Source organism: Culex quinquefasciatus, chromosome 2, assembly GCF_015732765.1.
Source record: "Culex quinquefasciatus strain JHB chromosome 2, VPISU_Cqui_1.0_pri_paternal, whole genome shotgun sequence".
NCBI classification, from domain to species: Eukaryota; Metazoa; Arthropoda; class Insecta; order Diptera; family Culicidae; genus Culex; species Culex quinquefasciatus.
In genome coordinates this window covers 88,162,053-88,179,509 of record NC_051862.1, presented here as the reverse complement: position 1 = coordinate 88,179,509, position 17,457 = coordinate 88,162,053, and the positions used below count along the sequence as shown (strand labels likewise).

Sequence of the window (17,457 nt, the reverse complement as noted above, 5' to 3'; positions counted from 1 at the left end):
AGGGTAAATTCGAATCAGTGCCGTCCTCGTCAAACGTTAACAAACTCAACAAAACAAAATGTAATCGACGATTCAGGTCAGAAGCGTCCAAATGTCTTCAACGGCGGAAACGGCCCTGTGCCGAGTTTGTGCCAACCCGTTCGAAAGCTCCACCATGATCCGGCTGTTTGACAAAGCGAATGGTCCGCTGGCGTTGGCGGAGATCTTCCTGCAAGTCTCCGCAGTTTCAGTTGGAGATTCCAGACTTCCGAAATGCTGCTGCTTGCGCTGCAAGAACCGACTAAAGGAAGTGGAAGATTTGAGGGCGTTGTGTCAGGAGTCGGACCGGAAGTTGCGCAAAATGATTGGCGATGATAGGAACGAGGAAGAAAGCGTCGATATTTTGCCAAAAGTGGAAGTATTCGAATATTCAGAATCATACTCTTGCTGGAGTGACCCGGAGCACAGGTTCAGCTCCAGTGACGATGAACAGGCTTCTGACTTTGTGGAGCAAAAGATGGCTAAAAGACGCTCAAATCGAAAGGTTAAGACAGAATGCAAAAGGTGAGATTGTCACTTTGTTGTTGAGTACATATTATGATTCTAAACCCAGTTTTTTATAGCGATGTTACAAATCAAATAGATCCAGAAAAAGAGGTTCCTGTCAGCCATAAGAAATCCGAGAATGATCCAGACTATGTTGAACCGATTTCGAAGAAATCGAAGAAGGCAAAGTCCGAATCGCAATTTAACAAAACGCCTAACCCGACCGGAGAACCCAAGGGCAAACGAAAACGGGTATACCAATGTTCTTTATGTGGTCAAATTTTTGCTTCCGGATACAACCTAAAGGAGCATGAATCAGTCCACAACCCAGAACGTCTTATAAAATGTCCCTTGTGTCCGAAGGAATTCAATCGGCGCAACAATTACAAACGCCACATGGTTGTGCACAAAGAACAGTTCAAATGCACCGAATGCGACAGATCATTCCGGAATGGCTCAACACTGGAGGAACACATCAGCACGAAACATCGAGGCGAACGTCCCCACCAATGCAAGCAGTGTCCCAAAACGTACCTAACCTCTGCCTCGTTGTTTACCCACGTTCAAGCGATCCACAAGCAAAACTTCCGATTCAAATGCGACATCTGCTTCAAGTCGTTCCTCACGAAAACCATCCTGGAGCGCCACACGCTCAAGCACCAGGGAGTAAAGTTCAGCCACTGTCCGCACTGCGACAACAAGTACGAGTCGAACAACTACCTCAAGCAGCACATTGCCGAGCGACATCCGGAACAGATCGAGAACCTCGCGCGGTGTGAGTACTGCGGACTGGGATACGCAACGGATTGCCACTACCGGAAGCACGTGGTCAAGAAGCACCCCGAGCGGTTGGTGCAGTTTGACGAGTGGTTGACGGCAAAGCGAGAATCGGTCAAGAATGGTCAGCAAATAAATGCGAAAGTTGAGTGAAGTTTGAGATTATTTTTTTTTAACGAAAAAAAGTTCCCGAAGCACACCAACATCTTAGCATAGTGCTCCCAACGAACAGTTGCCTTAAACAACACTCAGTGCTCAAACCCAACCCACTTTAACGAATCGTCGCTGCGGTAAACTTTACGCAGTAGGCCTGGCGCACTACAAATGTTAATAAATGACAAGAAGAAGGCTAGGCGTAATCCTACCAATATTAAGGCTTTCTCCAAGATCCCTTTGAAAGAGTGGCTGCGCTAGGATTAGATTAGAAAAAAAAAGTTCTGTGGGCTGTGAATTATCTGTTCTTCAAAATATATGCGTTGTTGTTAGTTGCTTTGGAGATTTTAATTCAATTTTTTCCATTAACAAACAATATACTGAGTTGGAGCTGGAGATTATAAATACTAAAAGGATATTTAACCAGTGATATCCAATCCGTCAGATCTACCGACATCCGGAATCGGTGTAGTTGCAGGCTGTGTTCCCCCAAGCAACGCGTCACGTTTCGCTTTTACCCACTGATCAAACACTTCCAAATGCTCCGGATGCTTCTTGATGATGTGCTTCCGGTAGTATCCGTCCGTACTGTATCCCATCCCGCAGTACTGACACGTACTGAGATTCTCCACCATTTCCGGATGTCTCTCGGCAATGTGCTGCTGCACGTACGCCTTGAACTCGTAATCGGTTCCACAGTGTGGACATTGGTGCAACTTTATTCCCCTGTGGCGGCCATTCATGTGGCGATCGTAGGCGGTTTTGTTCACGAACGACATCGTGCACTTCTCACATCGGTACAACTTTTTCCGGATCTTCTCGTGGACCGTCTTGACGTGCATGAACAGCGTAGATGCACGGGGATACGTTTTCGGGCACAGTTTGCACTGGAAGGGACGCTCGCCGCGGTGTTTGATGCTGATGTGCTCCTGCAGCAGCTTATCCAAACTGAAGGTTTTGTCACATTCGTTGCATTTGAATTGGTTCTCCGTTTGATGCATTTTAAGGTGCACTAAATAGTAGTTTCGTCGGGCAAACTCTTGCGAGCAAATGTGGCATTTGTGGTTCATTCTGTCCGGAAAGTGGCTCGTTTCATGCTCTTTCAGGTTTTTGCTAGACTTGTAGATTTTGCCGCACAGCGTGCACTGAAATGTCTTAGGATCTCTGGAAGGTTTTTCCTTTGGTGTCGCCCCATCCTTGCTAGAAGTAATAATTTCAATGTTGATATCAATTGCTAAAGATTAGGTCGTTACCCTACCCTGCTTCTGGAGTTTTAGGAGTTCGTTTCTTGCTCTTCCTTTTTGGTGTCTGCTCTACAGTATTTGGATCAAAATGGCTATCATGAGATTCAAATGACGTCCTGAAAAAAAGCAACATTAAACATAATCCAAATTGACAAGTACTCGTACTTTTCTGATGCTATATTTTTGCTTTTTCTGGATTGCTTGACTTTAGGCAGTTCTTCCGTTCCGTTTTCTTCTTTATCAGATTCATGTCTGTTTGCCGTATCATCCCACCACGAGTAAGATCCGGATGCTTCGTGTATCTCAATCTTGGGAACGACATCTACCGTACCCATCCCGAGATCCTCGCCCTCTTCCTCCTCGTTCAAGCCCAGGCCAATCATTTTGCGCAACTTCCGGTCCGATTCCAAACACAGCGCCCTCAAATCTTCTACCTCCTGCAACCGGTCCCGGCACCGAATGCAGCAACTTTGCGGAAATCTTGAATCTTCCACCAGGATCTCGATTTCCGACACTCGCCAGAAGGCTTCCGCTATGGGTAGCGGCTCGTTCCGTTCGTTAAACAGCCGAATCATGGTGCAGCTTTCGAACGGAATGGCACAAACACGGCACAGGGCGTGGGCCTTGCCGGAAAAGGACATTTCTGAGGATGTTTGTCTATAAGAAGTCGTTCAAAAGTCGACTGGTTTCGTGAAAAGTTGAACTAAGAATGATTTGACAGCTTTCACAACTGGGTATTTTAGTATCTTGGAAAATGTTTGGAAACAAATCATTTGTCAAAAAAATAATAGATGTGTATACGTTCATGAAGAGTCACCCAAAAACTGAATTGAGTTCAGCCAAATTAACTTGCAGTACTGCACCTTTTTTGATAAATAACTCCTGGGGTTGTTCCACGTTATTCTTTCAATACGAAACGTAAATTTATATTTTATGTATTTTATTACGATGCGGAACAATAAAATTCAACCTTTAATATTTTTTTTTTTTTGGAGATAAAAATGCACAAACTGAACCTAATTCTTTTATTGCAACTGAGAATTAAATTAACTTCAAATAACAATTTATAACATGCCAAAACATTATTTAACTTGAAGATCCACCAGCATCTTGATTTGCTGTGATTGGAGATTGCGATCCAGCAGTCATGGCATCACGTTTTTCCTTCATGCATTGGTCGAATTCTCTTAAATGTTCCGGATGTCTCTTGACGATGTGTTTCCGGTAGTATCCATCCGTACTGTACCCTACCCCACAATACTGACACCGGCTTAGATTCTCTACCGTTTCCGGATGTTTCTCGGCTATGTGCTGCACCAGGTACGCCTTGTACTCGTACTTGGTACCGCAATGAGGACATTGATTCAGCTTTAAGCCTTCGTGGCTGTTCACGTGACGTTCATAGTGATGTCTGTTTAGGAACGACTTTGTACATTTGTCACATCTGTACAACGCTTTCTTGATATTTTCGTGGTTTATCTGAACGTGCACGAACAACGACGAAGAACGTGTGTACGTTTTTGGACACAATTTGCACTGGTAGGGTCGTTCGCCACGGTGCTTGGTGCGGATGTGCTCCTGCAGCAGCTTGTCCTCGTGGAACGCTTTGTCACATTCGTTGCATTTGAATTGGTTTTCCGTTCGGTGCATTTTGAGATGCGTTGAGTAGTACTTCCGTCGTGCAAACTCCTGTGAGCAAATGGGGCATTTGTGGTTCTTCCTGACTGGGTAGTGGCTTGTTTCGTGCTCTCGGAGACTTTTGATGGATTTGTAGATTTTACCGCACAACGTGCACTGAAATGACTTTGGTTTTCTTGAAGACTTCGATTTTGGCGTTTGGTTCTCCGTCCTAGAATTAAAAAACATTCATGTTGAGATCATTGTCGTATTATATTAAATCGTATCCATACCCTGCTTTTAGAGTTTTAGGAGTTTGTTTCACATTAGATTTAGTCTTTCTCTTAAATATCTTTTTTGGAGTTTCTTTCACTGCGTCAGCATCGTTCCCTTTGTTGGCATCTTCTATCGAATCAAGAAACTCATTTTTATTCGTCGTATCTCCTACCGTATCAGCGCTCCTACTAGGTCCTTCGATGTCGGCTTCTCCATTGGAATCAAGTCTGCCCTCCGCATCGTTCCAACACGAGTACGATTCGGAAATGTCGAATGCCTCTACCTTGGGAAACGATTCAATGTGACCAATTCCATTGTCCTGCACTTCTTTGTTCTCCTTCAAGCCAACGCCAATCATTTTCCGCAACTTCCGATCCGATTCCAAGCACAGCGCCCTTAAATCTTCAACCTCCTGCAACCGGTCCCGGCACCGAAGGCAACAGCTTTGCGGGAATCTTGAATCTTCCACCTGGATCTCGATTTCCGACACTCGCCAGAAGGCCACCGCTATCGGCAGTGGGTCGTTCCGTTCGTCGAACAACCGAAACATGGTGCAGTTTTCAAACGGGACGACGCAAACACGGCACAGGGCGGAGACCTCGCCGGAAGAGGACATTTCCGAGAATGTTTTTTTTTTTTGAAAGTTGTTCAAAAGTCAACTGGATTATTAGAAAGTAAACCGCTGAAAAAAATTGATAGGGATGTGCGTGAAAAAATGTTTGTAAACAAATGGTTTGTCAAAAGCAACACTTTATTGTGCACGTTCATGAAAATTCACTCGAAAGCTAGTTTGAGTTTAACGATTTGAGCTAGCTTGAAAAAAAAATCTAACCAAATTTTGCAAGATCTAAATTTAACAATGGACTGTGAATTATCTGATCTACAAATGTTTTAAACAAATCAATGTTACTCAATGTTTCTGTTATTTTTTTATCCCAGCTATGCCAAAGGACCATTAGTATCATGCACTTGATTATGACCTTGACCAAAAGTAGCTGTGATTTGCGTTTCCGCAAGCATCGCCTCACGTTTCGCCTTCATCCACTTATCAAATGCTTCCAAGTGCTCCAGATGCCTTTTGACGATATGCTTTCGGTAGTATCCATCCGTACTGTACCCAACCCCACAAAACTGACACCGGCTGAGATTCTCCACCGTTTCCGGATTTTCTCGGCTATGTGCTGCAACAGATACGCTTTGAATTCGTAGTTTTTACCACAATGCGAACATTGGTTCAGCTTAATTCCTTCATGGCTGTTCATATGCCGTTCGTAGGCGGTTTTGCTTTCAAACGTCCGCGTACATTTCTCACATCTGAACGTCTTTTTCCTGATCTTCTCGTGGACTGCCTGCACGTGATGGTTTAGCGTAAATGATCGCGGGAATGTTTTCGAGCAAATGTTGCACTGGAATGGACGCTCGCCACGGTGTGTGATGCGGATGTGCTCCTGTAGCTTCTTATCCGACGGGTAGATTTTGTCACACTCGTTGCATTTGAATTGGTTCTCCGTTTGGTGCATTTTCATGTGTCGAAGGTAGTAGTTTCGCCGGGCGAACTCTTGCGAGCAGATGTGACATTTGTGGTTCTTTCTGTCCGGGAAGTGAGTTGTTTCGTGTTCCCTCAGATTGTTGCTGGATTTATAAATTTTACCGCACAAAGTACACTGGTAAGACTGTGGTCCTTTGGCAGTCTTTTCCTTTGAGTTTGACGCGTTTCTAAAAGTAAGGTAGAGAGTTAGAGAATTTTCATTTTTATATGATCCATCTCACCCTTCTTCTAAAGTTTTAGATTGTCGTTTCGTCTTAGGTTTGGTCTTGGTTTTACCTTTAGATTTCTTTTCTGTAGCGTTTGGTTCAAAGTCCGAAGCAGGAAATGCTCCTTTTTTGGCTGCATCATCCGTCCTCTCTCCGAGCCTTAGTTCTTTAGTTCGTGGTTTCCTGGCTTTCTTCGGAGATTTTTCCGTATCACTTTCCTCTTCGCTGGAATTGAATCTGTTTTCCCTGTCTTCCCAGCATGAATACGATTCGGGAACTTCTTGCACCTCGACCTTGGGAACAGCAGTTACGTTACTCATCCCGATATCCTCGCCCTCTTCCTCCTCTTTTAAGCTAATGCCAATCATTTTGCGTAATTTCCTATCCGATTCCAGACAGAGCGCCCTCAAATCCACAACCTCCTGCAACCGGTCCTGGCACCTAGCGCAGCAACTTTGTGGAAATCTGGAATTTTCCGCATGGATATCGATTTCCGACACACGCCAGAAGGCTTCCGCTAGGGGGAGGGGCTTATTCCGCTCGTTAAACATCCGGACCATGGCGCTGCTCTCGAAAGGTTTGGCACAAACACGGCACAGGAAATGAAACCCACTGATGGAGGTCATTGTCGGAGATCAGTTTCGTGCCGGTTGTCTTCCCGGAATTCTGTTTGCAAACAAATCGTTTGTCAAAACAACATTTTGTTGTGCACGTTTATGGAGATCTACCGAAATGTTACTCTTGCATTTTTCTCTAGATTCAACAAAAATTTGTGTGAACTCCAAGAGTTTATCTAAATGACCACGACCAGTTAGGCCAGTGTAAAACGATTATGTCATTTTTGTTCAAAGTCAATCATTTTAAACCCTTTATGATCGATTAACTTGAAACAAATTGGCTCGAATTTTGATTATCAGCTAATTTTTCGAACTGATCTTCACCCTGGTGAATCATAAGTGGACTGTGAATTATCTAGTCTATAAGAATACTTGTTTAATAAAAATGTGCCAATGAAAACTATTTCAATTCCACTCAATTTCATATCAAACAATCAACTATTTCTCAACACGTTGAAGTTGAAGCTTCCTCACGTTTTGCCTTCATCCACTGATCAAATACTTCCAAATGCTCCGGATGTCTCTTGACGATGTGTTTCCGGTAGTATCCATCCGTGCTGTATCCCACACCGCAATACTGACACGTAGTGAGATTCTCCACCGTTTCCGGATGTTTCTCGGCAATGTGCTGCAGCAGGTACGCCTTAAACTCGTACTTGTTACCACAATGGGGACACTGGTTCAGCTTGATTCCTTCGTGGCTGTTCATATGCCGCTCGAAGGCGGTTTTGCCTTCAAAACATCGCGTACATTTATCACATCTGTACGTCTTTTTCCGTATCTTTTTATGGACTGACTGAACGTGCACATGAAGAGAAGAAGCACGTGCAAAGTTTTTCGGACAGATGCTGCACTGGAAGGGACGCTCGCCACTGTGCTTGACTCGGATGTGCTGCTGCAGCAGCCTATTAGTACTGTACGCTTTGTCACACTCGTTGCATTTGAATTGGTTCTCCGTTTCGTGCATCCGGAGGTGCTCCAAGAAGTATTTCCGTCGTGCAAAATCTCGCAAGCAAATGTGACATTTGTGGTTCTTTTGGTCTGAATTGTGACTCGTTTCGTGCTCTTTAAGATTGTAGCTGGTTTTGTAGATTTTACCGCACATCGTGCATTGGAAAGATTTCGGATCCTTCGGAGTTTTTGGTCCCTTTGTTTTTGGTGGTGGTTTATCCGATCTAGAAATAAAGAATTTAGTGTGAGAATTGTTAAACGCAAAAAGCAGAACCATATTAACCCAGATTTCGTAGCTTTAGGTTTTCGTTTAACCTTAGATTCAGCATTTTCCTTAGTGGTCTTTCCGGGGGTCTGTTTCACAACGTCTGGCACTGAGTCCAAATGATTTCCCTTGTCGTTATCTTCTTCGCTGGATTCAAATCTGTTCTCCATGTCTTCCCAGCATGAATAAGATTCGGGAACCTCTTGCATCTCCACCTTGGGAATCGCATCTATACTATCCATGCCGATACCATCGCCCTCTTCCTCCTCCCTCAAGCCAATCCCAATCATTTTACGCAGCTTTCGGTCAGAATCCAAGCACAGCGCCCTCAATTCCCCCACCTCCTGCAACCGGTCCCGACACATTAGGCAGCAACTTTGTGGAAATCCGGAATCTTGCGCCAGGATCTCGATTTCTGACACTCGCCAGAAGGCGTCAGCTAATTCGTCCAACAGTCGAAACATGGTGCTGCTTTCGAACGGCTTGGCACAAACACGGCACAGGACGTGAGACTCGCCGAAAGAGGACATTGTTGGGGATTGTTTTTTGAGCTGTTGAAGGAGTTGATGAAAAGTCGACTGGTTTCGTAGAAAGTGGAACTTAGAATGATTTATATGCCGTTAGGTCTACTTTGATAGTTTGAGAATGTCCCTTTGTTTTTTTCAAAACGTTGTTTGCAAACAAATCATATTCAAAACAAAACTTCCAAGTGTACGCTTATGAAGATTTACTCACAAAATGCATAAAAAATGCAAAAAGACCTTGCGTTACGCGTTACAGGGTGGTAGGGGGGGATCGCTCATCTGTCACGATTTGTTACAGAGGTGGGGGAGGGGGGGCGTTACGTAATAAAAGAACGCTCCCTTAACAAGTGGACTGTGAATTATCTGATCTACAAATTATGCAATCGCCTTTCAACATAACTAGCAATGGAACAATTTTTAAAATTTACATTAGCCACTCATAAAAATTAAAATTATTGTAATCTAAATATTTATAAACAGAATTTTTCTCAGAAGACAAACTGGGTAAGAAAGTGAACAAGAGAGCATATTGTTTTCCTCAAGATTATACCGGCATAACTTTTGGGCTTAATGCATTTTAACCTGTTGGTTTTACCTATAAGGCTAGTACGCAGATCGGAAGGAAAGGGGTCAAGAAACAGCTTTACGAACAGTAGAACAAGGAGCGGCAACGATTTCTTGGAGCTTTTCTTCACCCTCTCTGGCTTGCTTTCACTGCCGCTGCTGCCCATTTGATTTCTTTTCTTGACCGGTTCCTTCCGAAGTGCGTATACCACTATAACGACAACAGCTTTAACTGAAAGAACCACCGGTTTCCTGACTCGTAACAGTTGTCGTCGGCATTCCCGCTAGTATCGCTTCTCGTTTTTCCTTCATCAACTGATCAAACAGTGTCAAATGTTCCGGATGTCTCTTGACGATGTGTTTCCGGTAGTATCCATCCGTGCTGTATCCCAATCCACAGTATTGACACCGGGTGAGATTCGGCACCGTTTCCGGATGTTTCTCGGCAATGTGCTGCAGCAGATACGCCCTAAACTCGTACTTGTTACCACAATGGGGGCATTGATTGAGTTTCAAGCCTTGATGGCTGTTCATGTGACGTTCATAACCGTGTCGATTCACGAACGATCTTGTACAAATATCACATTTGTATATCTTTTTCTTAATCTTCTCGTGGAATGTCTGGACGTGCACATACAACGAAGATGCTCGGGGATACGTTTTTGGACACAACTTGCAGTGGAAAGGGCGTTCGCCACGATGTCTAATCTGAATGTGCTGGTTGAGCAGCTTTTCCGTATGGAATGCCTTTTCACATTCGCTGCACTTGAATTTTCCCTCCGTTTCATGTCGTTTAACGTGCAAGATAAATATGGTTCGCTTGCCGAATTCCATTCCGCAAATTTCACATTTGAACCTCTTTTCTAATGTATGAGTTGTCTCGTGTTCTCGCAGGGCAAACAGCGATTTGTAAACTTTACCGCACGCAGTACAGCAAAGCGATTCCGATGCCTTTTTCTTTTGCTTTTCCTCCTTCGGGTCTGCGTTTGGATCCCGGATTTTGGGTCTAAAATAAAAGTTCAAATTATTAGCAAATAACTCTTTGATACATTTTGAAAAGCATACTTTCGACCACGCTTTTTGAGAACCTTTGGTTGAGCTTCTTGGGCGGGATCTTGGATTTTGGGTCTGAAACAATCAACACAATCGATATAATATTAATGTTTTCCAACTGAAAAAAACGACTACCTACTTTCTTCCACGCTTTTTGAGGTCTTCCTTTTTCTTTCTACCCGTATTTTGAGAAGTTTTCTCTGCTGTAAAGTCGGGATCTCCATCTTTACTGTCGTCTGAGAAATAACACTTTTCTACATTTTCCGAAATACCAATCGTGGCCATATTTGTTTCGTCTCTCTTGTTTTGTAAAAAATCAAACGGTTTATCATCATCATTACATTCCCTCCGGCCATCGTCAAAATCCAACTGATTCCCCATGTCATCCCAGTGAGAGTAAGATTCATCAAGTTCCAGCATTTCCACTTTCGGAATCGCACGACCGTCATTTCCATATAGCTCCTCACTTTCTTCCTCTTCCTTTACCGTAATGCCAATCATTTTGCGTAACTTCCGGTCCGATTCCTGGCACAACGCCCTCAAATCTTCCACCTCTTGCAGCCGGTTCCGGCATCGTTGGCAGCAGCATTTGGGAAGTTTAGAATCCCCAACCTGGATGGCGATTCCAGACACTTGCAGGAAGATCTCGGCCAGCTCCAGCGGCCCCTCCGCATCGTCAAACAGCCGGAACATGGCGGAGTCGTCGGCCGGGATGGCGCAAACCCGGCAAAGGGGCATTGTGATTACTTCCTTTTTCTGGTAAAAGTATGAGCTAACTGGATATCATAAGCAAATAAAATTCAAATTTATATCAGGTCCACTAATCCTGTTTACAAACAAATTTCTCTAATTCTGACAGCAAACACGCTGAGTTTAAGCAGTTTCATTCATGAAAACAGCTTGAGTAGTATTATTTGACTGTGTAAAAACATCAATATTTTCGATTTCTGCGAAGGTAAATGTTGTTTGTCGATTATTTCTTTAAAATTTTCTCAACATAACTGAAGCATCCAATCAAAATCCTCCGGCAGGCACCGGTCATGTCCTCCGAGGGCGACGAGCAGGAACTAGAGCTATGCCGCGTTTGCGCCAACCCGTTCGAAATCTGCACCATGTTCCGGCTGTTTGACGATGCGGAACTGGCCGACATCTTCTGGCTGGTGTCCGGCATCGAGGATCGTGATGTCGATTTCAAGCTTCCGGAAAGCTGCTGCCAGGGCTGTAAGCAACGGCTACAAGAGGTGGCGGATTTGCGGGACTTGTGCCAGGAGTCGGATCGAAAGCTGAGAAAAATTATAGACGGAAGTGACGCCGGAACTATTCTTAAGCTGGAAATACTTCAGCTTTCACAGTCGTGCTGGGAAGATAGTGGAATCGTGGCCGGTTCTGATGATGAACAAAACGAAATGGTTCACATTGAGGAGGAATTAGAGGAACTCATTCCAAATGAAACAAAGCCTGAATATATCGATAATGAAAATGCCGAAGAGTCAAACGTATTGCTCAATCTAGAGGATGAAGTAATGCGTATCGAGCCGGATAATGATAACTCAGAACATGAAACCATATTAGAAAAGCCAAAGAGTACAACCAAGAGAAAAGAATCTGTATCGCAACCTAAAAAACGTGGTCGAAAGTAAGTATCAAGATTAATAGAATTTAGAGCACGTCTAACTTTGCACTCTTTTCTAGACCAAAGCATCTAGTCTCCGAGCCAAATAACGATGGCTTGAAAAAGACAACTAAACGCAAGTTGCCCAAAACATATCAATGTGCTTCGTGTGGTCGTACTTTCAAATCTTTGCACTCTCTGAAGGAACACGAAACAACTCATTCGCCAGAAAAAGCCTGGAAATGCCACATTTGCCCGAAGGAATTCGGTCGACGTGATTACTACAAACGCCACATCAACATGCACGAAACCGAGGGCCAATTCAAATGCAACGAATGTGACAAAGCCTTCCACGCGGACAAGCTACTGCAGGAGCACATTCGCATAAAACACGTCGGAGATCGTCCCTTCAAATGCAAACTGTGTCCAAACGCGGCCTACGCACGCGCCTCGTCCCTGTACGCCCACGTTAAAATCAATCACGAGAAGAAGCAACCCTTCAAGTGTGACATCTGCTTGCGCACGTTCTACTCCAAAAACTGTCTGGAACGACACAAAAACCGCCACAACGGCATCAAAACAAGCCAGTGTCCGCACTGTGCGAAGCGTTACGAGTCCAACAACTATCTCCAGCAGCACATTGCCCAGCGGCATCCGGAACGGGCGCACGATCTGCCCCAGTGCCAGTACTGTGGCGCTCCGTACAGTGCCGACAGTCACTACCGGAAGCACGTGGCGGCGAAGCATCCGGAGCACTTCGAGGCGTTTGAGCTCTGGTTGAAGGCGAAGCGGAAGGCGATGGGGCCCGCTTGGCGTAGGTTGATCTCAAAGAGCTAGTCATATTTTTGTGGATTTTATTTTATTGATTTAACTTATACATTATTAATTTTTAATTTGATATTTAAGTTGCAGCATTATTAGTTTTATTATGCTTATATTTATTTTTGATTGTGATACACTTGATTTTAGACTGATTTTATGTTTTGTGAGTGAAAAAGTCAAATAAATGAACCAAAATTTGGTTTTAATATAGCTACATTCACATCTTTGATTTGTTGCTCGTAGTTCTAGTCCCTGCTGTTTAAGCAATTGGATCCAAGAAAAGAATTGGGTCCTAAAATGAAGCTTGGATTTCTGATATTATTGTTTACAGCGATAACGCTTATTTTTGTGAGTACAATGACCCTTTGTACGACCACATAGAGTTTAAAATGGATTTTTAAATCAATTTTGAAAAATTATCCTCGCGGTCCTTCTTGACAGAAAAGCTCCTACTTGACAGCTCGTTCCAAGGGGACCATAGTTGATCCATCGAAAAAATGTTGTCTTGTAAAAAAAAATCGCATTAAAATGAAAAAAAGTGATCAGAAATGGTTTTTAATCGTGTTTTTTACCGTTGTACACTAGGTTGTACATAAAAATTTACATACACTGAAAACCCAACCATGGTAGTTGCTACCATATTGTAGGGTTAAATTGAGAACACGCACCGACGTATTTTGGCTAAAAACATTCCGTGCTTGGATTGACTGATTAACGCAGTCAGTTTTACTATGTCGTGAGCGGTATGGTAATTTTAACCCTCCAATATGGAGAGAATGATAATGATTTCGTAATTGCTACCATGCAATTTTGTGGAAGCATGGTTCATTTTACCATATTTGCGTTTACTTTTACAAAAAAGCCGCAGTTAATTTAATAAGCAGCATTTTTAGCAAATGTTCTTAAAATTACCATGGTCGGACTTTCAGTGTAGGGCTTTAGTACCCAATTAAAATCTCGGATCAGGTTGCCAATTTAAGTACACATAAGAATATAGTTTATTTTTGAAAGCAAAATCGCCCTTTTTTAATTTATTGTTAAGATGTTTTTAAAATGAATTTTAGAAAAATTGATTTTCATCATTTAATTTAAATAATTTTTTGACATTTCGTACACGATAAATTCTAAATAAACATTTATAAAACGGAGTATTTGTTTAACGTATACCCTGGCATTTATGTCACAATCTGATCAACGTCCAGTAACCGTGCACAAACAAAGCCAACTCGGCTCGTTGGTAAACAGATTCTCCCGTTCGACAAGCCCGTGCTGCCGAGGCCGACTTTCTCCGCCCGCTACCATGTCTTCCGTCGAGGCCCTGCTCCTGTGCCGGGTTTGTGCCAACCCGGCCGACGACTCCGCCATGTTCCGGCTGTTTGACGACGCGGATAGGCCGCTGGCGCTGGCGGAGATCTTCCTGCAGGTGTCCGGAATCGCCATCCAGGTCGGGGATTCGAAACTTCCGAAAAGTTGCTGCCAACGGTGTCGGGACAGGTTGCAGGAGGTGGAAGATTTGAGGTCGTTGTGCCAGGAATCGGACCAGAAGTTGCGCAAAATGATTGGCATTACGGTGAAGGAGGAGGAGGACAGTGAGGAACAAAACGGGAATGATGTGGATGCGATTCCGAAGGTGGAAATGTTGGAACTGGACGAATCGTACTCTCAGTGGGATGATACGGGAACCAGCTGGATTCGGATGATAGCCGGAGTGAATCATCGGACGATGAAAAACCTTTGAAATCCAGGAAAGCGAAGAGAGAAAGGTCTGAGAGTAGGACGAAAATGGAGGAAAGAGATTGCTTTTCAGAGGATGACCCGGATGAAGATCCAGATTTTATGGCGAAAAACAGTCCGAAAAAGGTTGGGAGAAAAAGGAGAGAGGAGATTATCAGTGATGAACCTAAAATCCCGAAAAAGCGCGGTCGGAAGTAAGTAATCATATCTTTGATTGAAGTACTTGAATCTACTAAGTTTTGATTTTTTTTTTATTCAGACCCAAGATCCGAGATCCAGCATTGGAAGCCATTCCAAAAGTTTATAAAAAGCGTGGTCCAAAGTAAGCATATTAAAATTTATCATGAGGTTTTTCGCTACTAATAATTTGTCTTTTAGACCCAAAAATCGAGATCCTAACGCAGACCCGGAGGAGGAGAAGGAGCGGAAAAAGAAAGAAAAGAAGGAAAAGGTCCAGCAGGAATCACTATGTTGCATAGTGTGCGGGAAAGTGTACAAATCTCTGTTTGCCCTGCGAGAACACGAAACATCCCACTCGAATGAAAAGCGCTTCAAATGCGAGATTTGCTTGATGGAGTTTGCTCGGCGGAACAACTACAAATTGCACCTGAAACGGCACGAAACGGAGGGACAGTTCAAATGCAACGAATGTGACAAATCATTCTACCTGGAAAAGCTGCTCACCCAGCACATCCAGATACGGCACCGCGGCGAGCGTCCTTTCGCGTGCAAGTTCTGCCCGAAAACGTATCCCCGGGCATCGTCGCTGTTCATGCACGTCCGAACGATCCACGAGGGCATCAAGAAGAAAACGATGAAGTGCGACATTTGCATGCGACAGTTCGTGTGCAAGTACGGCTACGAGCGCCACATGAACAGCCACAAGGGCATCAAGTTGAACCAGTGTCCGCACTGTGGCAACAAGTACGAGTTTAAGGCGTACGTACTGCAGCACATTGCCGAGAAGCATCCGGAAACGGTGCCGAATCTCACCCGGTGTCAGTATTGCGGCGTCGGTTACAGCTCGGACGGATACTATCGAAAGCATATCGTCAAGCGGCATGCGGAGCATTTGGCAGAGTTCGATGTGTGGATGAAGGCAAAGCGCGAGGCGTTGATGTTTCCCGGAAAGCAGGCCATACCGGTCGTTGACGCCGTTGCCAGTGCGGAACCCACACCGTGTCAGGAAACGGCTGCGTCTTTCCCTGAAAAGACTAGTATTAATTAAATGTATGGCGTTTTATTTTGTAAAAGTGATGTCGATAATAAAACCACTGTCTCAAATTTATTTTAGTTTATTTTGTATTGCAAATATAACAACATTCTTCTCAAGACTGCTCAAGCTCCGCCGGAGCTGGTTGAACAACCACACCCCGCTTCGCTTTCAACCACTGGTCGAGCTCCGGTAAGTGTTTCGGATGCTTTTTGGCCACGTGCTGCCGATAGTGACTGTCCGTGTTGTAGCCCAGCCCGCAGTACTGACACCGGGACAGCTTTTCCAGCGTTTCCGGGTGCCTCTCAGCAATGTGCTGCCTAAGGTAGTTGTTCGACTCGTACTTGTTGTCGCAGTGCGGACACGCGCTCTTTTTGATGCCCCGGTGCCGATCCTTGTGCCGCTCCAGATCGGTACTCGTTAGAAACGATCGGAAGCAGACGTCGCACTTGAAGCGGAAGTTTTGCTTGTGGATCGCTTGCACGTGACTGTACAACGCCGCAGCGGTTACGTACGTTTTGGGGCATTCTTTGCACTGGTGGGAACGCTCGCGGCGGTGCGTCACGCCGATGTGCTCCTGCAGCTGCTTTTCGAAACTGAACGCTTTGTTACACTCATTGCATTTGAATTGGTTCTCCGTTTGGTGCATTTTCATGTGTCGAAGGTAGTAGTTTCGACGGGCGAACTCTTGCGAGCAGATGGGGCATTTGTGGTTCTTTCTGTCCGGGAAGTGGCTCGTTTCGTGCTCTCTGAGGTTTCTGCTTTCCTTGAAGATTCGGCCGCACCAGGGGCACTGGAACGATTTGGGTTTTCTCGGCGGCTTCTCTTTAGGCGGTTCGTTGTCATTGCTTGAAATAAAGAGTTGTTGATTATTTATTCACTTTTAAAATAAGACAACAGTATACTCAGTCTTTGGTGGTTTAGGTTCTCGTTTCTTTCTAGGCTTGTTCTTGCCTCGCCTTTTTTTGTATTTAACTGTTTCATTATCTGGATCATAGTCCGAATCATTTCCGTTATTAGTATCCTTATCAGAATCTGATTCCTTCAATTGCTCGTCAGATAATTTCCTAAAAAAGGTATTTTTATCCTAATGTTTCAAGTACCTATTCGAAATTATCATACATTTCAGATTTCATTCTGTGACTGCTCCTTCGGGATGACTCAATTCCAGGCAAATCTTTCGATTTGCTTTCCTCCTCGCTGGATTCAAATCTATCTTCCATATCATCCCAGAACGACTCAGGTTCGTAAGCTTCAACCAACTCCACCTTGGCAATCGCGTCCGTGTCCCCCATTTCGATATCTCCGTCTTTCTTCCTCAAGCCAATCATTTTGCGCAACTTCCGGTCCGATTCCAGGCACAGCACCCTCAAATCCTCCACTTCCTGCAACCGGTCCCGGCACCGGATGCAACAACTTTGCGGAAATCTTGAATCATCCACCTGGATTTCGATTTCCGACACTCTCCAGAAGGCTTCCGCTATGGGCAGTGGGTCATTCCGCTCGTTAAACAGCCGGAACATGGTGCTGGGCTCGAACGGGACGGCACAAACACGGCAAAGGGCGTTGGCCTCGCCGGAAGGGGACATTGTTTAGTAAAGATTTTCAGTTCTATGATTTTGTGGAATTTTTCAGAGAATGCTTTCAATCTGTTTCAAAAGTTGTTGGCAAACAAAATTATTTAATTTTGTTTTGTACGTTTAAAAAAGATTACCTCAAATTTCATATTAGCTCGAAAAAAGGTTTGCACGCTGA

The 17,457-nt window shown here is 44.2% G+C and overlaps 6 protein-coding genes across 6 annotated transcripts; 2 read left to right on the top strand and 4 right to left on the bottom strand.

The window, feature by feature from the left end:
• Window positions 1-8: 8 nt before the first annotated feature.
• LOC119767158 (zinc finger protein 286A-like) lies at window positions 9-1,456 on the top strand. Its single transcript, XM_038255023.1, has 2 exons — window positions 9-543; window positions 603-1,456. Exons 1-2 carry the CDS (start codon window positions 92-94, stop codon window positions 1,453-1,455), a joined length of 1,305 nt encoding a protein of 434 aa, XP_038110951.1. The 5' UTR covers window positions 9-91; the 3' UTR covers window position 1,456.
• Window positions 1,457-1,784: 328 nt separating this feature from the next.
• On the bottom strand, window positions 1,785-5,322 carry LOC6048292 (zinc finger protein 665). The gene is made up of 5 exons (XM_038250479.1): window positions 4,610-5,322; window positions 3,789-4,548; window positions 2,865-3,370; window positions 2,714-2,815; window positions 1,785-2,655 (listed from the first exon to the last, which is right to left on the bottom strand). Exons 1-5 carry the CDS (start codon window positions 5,206-5,208, stop codon window positions 1,875-1,877), a joined length of 2,748 nt encoding a protein of 915 aa, XP_038106407.1. The 5' UTR covers window positions 5,209-5,322; the 3' UTR covers window positions 1,785-1,874.
• Window positions 5,323-5,375: 53 nt separating this feature from the next.
• LOC6048293 (zinc finger protein 91) lies at window positions 5,376-9,015 on the bottom strand. Its single transcript, XM_001865196.2, has 4 exons — window positions 8,199-9,015; window positions 7,415-8,139; window positions 6,363-6,981; window positions 5,376-6,308 (listed from the first exon to the last, which is right to left on the bottom strand). Exons 1-4 carry the CDS (start codon window positions 8,708-8,710, stop codon window positions 5,630-5,632), a joined length of 2,535 nt encoding a protein of 844 aa, XP_001865231.2. The 5' UTR covers window positions 8,711-9,015; the 3' UTR covers window positions 5,376-5,629.
• A 77-nt stretch (window positions 9,016-9,092) lies between these two features.
• LOC6048295 (zinc finger and SCAN domain-containing protein 12) lies at window positions 9,093-11,228 on the bottom strand. Its single transcript, XM_038255020.1, has 3 exons — window positions 10,461-11,228; window positions 10,334-10,396; window positions 9,093-10,274 (listed from the first exon to the last, which is right to left on the bottom strand). Exons 1-3 carry the CDS (start codon window positions 11,057-11,059, stop codon window positions 9,497-9,499), a joined length of 1,440 nt encoding a protein of 479 aa, XP_038110948.1. The 5' UTR covers window positions 11,060-11,228; the 3' UTR covers window positions 9,093-9,496.
• Window positions 11,181-15,777, top strand: LOC6048298 (zinc finger protein 62). Its single transcript, XM_038250478.1, has 7 exons — window positions 11,181-11,276; window positions 11,353-11,957; window positions 12,014-12,769; window positions 13,977-14,393; window positions 14,435-14,683; window positions 14,749-14,811; window positions 14,868-15,777. Exons 2-7 carry the CDS (start codon window positions 11,362-11,364, stop codon window positions 15,715-15,717), a joined length of 2,931 nt encoding a protein of 976 aa, XP_038106406.1. The 5' UTR covers window positions 11,181-11,276; window positions 11,353-11,361; the 3' UTR covers window positions 15,718-15,777.
• Window positions 15,769-17,387, bottom strand: LOC6048299 (zinc finger protein 501). Its single transcript, XM_001865202.2, has 3 exons — window positions 16,825-17,387; window positions 16,608-16,769; window positions 15,769-16,550 (listed from the first exon to the last, which is right to left on the bottom strand). The coding sequence occupies exons 1-3, from the start codon at window positions 17,289-17,291 to the stop codon at window positions 15,818-15,820; spliced, it is 1,362 nt and encodes a 453-aa protein (XP_001865237.2). The 5' UTR covers window positions 17,292-17,387; the 3' UTR covers window positions 15,769-15,817.
• Window positions 17,388-17,457: the final 70 nt, after the last annotated feature.

Excerpts from the sequence above, each read along its gene's own strand:
- LOC119767158 (XM_038255023.1), top strand. The coding sequence starts at position 92 with ATGTCTTCAACGGCGGAAACGGCCCTGTGCCGAGTTTGTGCCAACCCG. Across the intron at positions 544-602 it reads GTTAAGACAGAATGCAAAAG|CGATGTTACAAATCAAATAG; the intron begins GTGAGATTGTCA and ends AGTTTTTTATAG.
- LOC6048292 (XM_038250479.1), bottom strand. The coding sequence starts at position 5,208 with ATGTCCTCTTCCGGCGAGGTCTCCGCCCTGTGCCGTGTTTGCGTCGTC. Across the intron at positions 2,816-2,864 it reads AAAAATATAGCATCAGAAAA|GACGTCATTTGAATCTCATG; the intron begins GTACGAGTACTT and ends GCTTTTTTTCAG. Across the intron at positions 2,656-2,713 it reads CCTAAAACTCCAGAAGCAGG|CAAGGATGGGGCGACACCAA; the intron begins GTAGGGTAACGA and ends TATTACTTCTAG.
- LOC6048293 (XM_001865196.2), bottom strand. The coding sequence starts at position 8,710 with ATGTCCTCTTTCGGCGAGTCTCACGTCCTGTGCCGTGTTTGTGCCAAG. Across the intron at positions 8,140-8,198 it reads CCTAAAGCTACGAAATCTGG|ATCGGATAAACCACCACCAA; the intron begins GTTAATATGGTT and ends CTTTATTTCTAG. Across the intron at positions 6,982-7,414 it reads GGAAGCTTCAACTTCAACGT|CTCCGACAATGACCTCCATC; the intron begins GTTGAGAAATAG and ends CACGAAACTGAT.
- LOC6048295 (XM_038255020.1), bottom strand. The coding sequence starts at position 11,059 with ATGCCCCTTTGCCGGGTTTGCGCCATCCCGGCCGACGACTCCGCCATG. Across the intron at positions 10,397-10,460 it reads CTCAAAAAGCGTGGAAGAAA|ACCCAAAATCCAAGATCCCG; the intron begins GTAGGTAGTCGT and ends TGATTGTTTCAG. Across the intron at positions 10,275-10,333 it reads CTCAAAAAGCGTGGTCGAAA|ACCCAAAATCCGGGATCCAA; the intron begins GTATGCTTTTCA and ends CTTTTATTTTAG.
- LOC6048298 (XM_038250478.1), top strand. The coding sequence starts at position 11,362 with ATGTCCTCCGAGGGCGACGAGCAGGAACTAGAGCTATGCCGCGTTTGC. Across the intron at positions 11,958-12,013 it reads CCTAAAAAACGTGGTCGAAA|ACCAAAGCATCTAGTCTCCG; the intron begins GTAAGTATCAAG and ends ACTCTTTTCTAG. Across the intron at positions 14,394-14,434 it reads GCGATTCCGAAGGTGGAAAT|GAACCAGCTGGATTCGGATG; the intron begins GTTGGAACTGGA and ends GGGATGATACGG.
- LOC6048299 (XM_001865202.2), bottom strand. The coding sequence starts at position 17,291 with ATGTCCCCTTCCGGCGAGGCCAACGCCCTTTGCCGTGTTTGTGCCGTC. Across the intron at positions 16,770-16,824 it reads CACAGAATGAAATCTGAAAT|GAAATTATCTGACGAGCAAT; the intron begins GTATGATAATTT and ends TACCTTTTTTAG. Across the intron at positions 16,551-16,607 it reads CCTAAACCACCAAAGACTGA|CAATGACAACGAACCGCCTA; the intron begins GTATACTGTTGT and ends CTTTATTTCAAG.